The sequence below is a fragment of the Olea europaea genome, chromosome 13 (assembly GCF_002742605.1).
Source record: "Olea europaea var. sylvestris chromosome 13, O_europaea_v1, whole genome shotgun sequence".
NCBI classification, from domain to species: domain Eukaryota; kingdom Viridiplantae; phylum Streptophyta; class Magnoliopsida; order Lamiales; family Oleaceae; genus Olea; species Olea europaea.
The window spans coordinates 25683911-25685780 of record NC_036249.1 but is presented as its reverse complement, the minus strand read 5'-3'; the positions used below and the strand labels follow the sequence as shown (position 1 = coordinate 25685780).

General features: G+C 38.6%; 1 protein-coding gene across 1 annotated transcript; it reads right to left on the bottom strand.

Moving 5' to 3' along the window:
- Positions 1-696: 696 nt before the first annotated feature.
- Positions 697-1640, bottom strand: LOC111408590. The gene is made up of 4 exons (XM_023038335.1): positions 1363-1640; positions 1141-1252; positions 889-1071; positions 697-804 (listed from the first exon to the last, which is right to left on the bottom strand). Exons 1-4 carry the CDS (start codon positions 1638-1640, stop codon positions 697-699), a joined length of 681 nt encoding a protein of 226 aa, XP_022894103.1.
- Positions 1641-1870: the final 230 nt, after the last annotated feature.

The following is a 1870-nucleotide window of genomic DNA, read 5'->3' as shown; positions in this document are numbered from 1 at the left end:
CTGCATTAGAACATAACCCAATCCTTGGCGTGAAATATCACTATAAATCACAAACTCTTCACCTGGAGATGGAAGAGTAAATATAGGAGCAGAAGTTAACCATTTCTTCAACTCTTGGAAACTCTTCTCACATTCCTCATTCCACACAAATTTGATGTTTTTTTGAGTCAAAATAGTCAAAGGAAGAGCAATTTTGGAAAAATCCTCTACAAATCGTCGATAATAACTTGCTAGCCCAAGGAAACTACGTACTTCTGTAACATTAGTAGGGCGCTCCCATTTCATGACCGCCTCAATCTTTTGAGGATCTACATAAATACCTTCTGCCGAGATAACATGACCTAGAAACACAACTTTATCCAGCCAAAATTCACATTTGCTAAATTTGGCATACAGCTGTTTATCTTGCAAAGTCTGCAAGATAATCCTCAAATGCTCAGCATGTTCATTATGAGTGTGAGAATAAACCAATATATCGTCAATAAAAACAATCACATATTTGTCTAAATATGGGTGAAGCACCCTATTCATCAAGTCCATAAATGCTCCTGGGGCATTAGTCAACCCAAATGGCATCACTAAAAACTCATAATGCCCATATCACAACCCGAAATCAATTTTCTATACATCCACAGCCCTAATTTGGAGTTGATGATACCCTGAATGCAAATCAATCTTTGAAAATACTGAGGCACCTCAAAGTTGATCAAACAAATCGTCAACGTGGGGTAGAGGGTACTTATTGCGAATAGTCATCTTATTCAACTGTCTATAGTCAATACATAATCTCACTGTGCCATCTTTCTTTTTCACAAATAAAACAGGTGCTCCCCATGGAGATACACTAGGTCTAATGAAACCTTTATCCACCAAATCTTATAATTGTACCTTTAATTCCTTCAACTCTTTCGGAGCCATTCGATAAGGTACCTGTGAAATAGGTGCTGTCTCGGGGACTAAATCAATACAGAATTTAATCTCCCTGTCTAGGGGTAATCCCAGAAGGTCTTCTGGAAAGACATCGGGGAAATCTCGCACAACTGATATATTGTCAATTTCCAGCTTAGTGATCTGAGTATCAATCACATGAGCCAATTATGTATAACAACCCTTTTTTAGCATTCTTCTGGCATCAAAGACAGATATCATACAAGATGGCAGAATTCTGCGCTCTCCAGTGAGAACAATTTCAAGATTTTCTGGACTTCTAAATATCACTTCCTTGCGAAAACAATCGACTGAAGCACGATGTCTAGATAAAAAGTCTATCCCCAAAATAACATAAAAATCATGAATATCTAGTGAAACTAGATTTGCTTTTAACTCATGATTGTTCACTCTAATCTCACAATCTTTGTATACCCAGCTAAAAGTGAATCCCCTACAGGAGTCATTGCTACTAATTCACTATTTAAAGGCTCTGACATTTTATCAGCATGGCTAGAAAGTGCATGAGAAATAAAGGAATGTGTAGCACCCAAATCAATTAAGAAACAAGCATTTCTACCAAAAATAGATAACATACCCATAACTACGTCAGGTGATTCCTCGGCCTCCTGTTGTGTCATAGAAAACACTCTGCCCTGAGTCTGAGTACATCCCGACTGTCCCCTCTGCCTGGAATCACTGCCACCGGCCATATCAGACTATACTCTACTAGTCGAACCTACATTACTTGTTGGAATTCCCTTTTTATTCTGTCTCGATCTAGCATCACTAGTCCCTATTTGTATACTTGTTCCCTAAGATGAGCGTCCCTCTTGAAATCAGGCTGGACAGTCTTTCCTTAAATGTCCTTCCTATCTGCACACAAAGCATCCATTGGTACCCTTAAGACACTTACCAAGATGGAGTTTTCCACAAATCTGAC

Bases quoted from the DNA above. Each gene is read 5' to 3' on its own strand.
- LOC111408590 (XM_023038335.1), bottom strand. From the start codon at position 1,640: ATGGCCGGTGGCAGTGATTCCAGGCAGAGGGGACAGTCGGGATGTACT. The intron at 1,253-1,362 runs GTATACAAAGAT...CTTTTTATCTAG, and splicing joins GGGGATTCACTTTTAGCTGG to ACATCGTGCTTCAGTCGATT. The intron at 805-888 runs GTACAATTATAA...TTTGTGAAAAAG, and splicing joins AAGAGTTGAAGGAATTAAAG to AAAGATGGCACAGTGAGATT.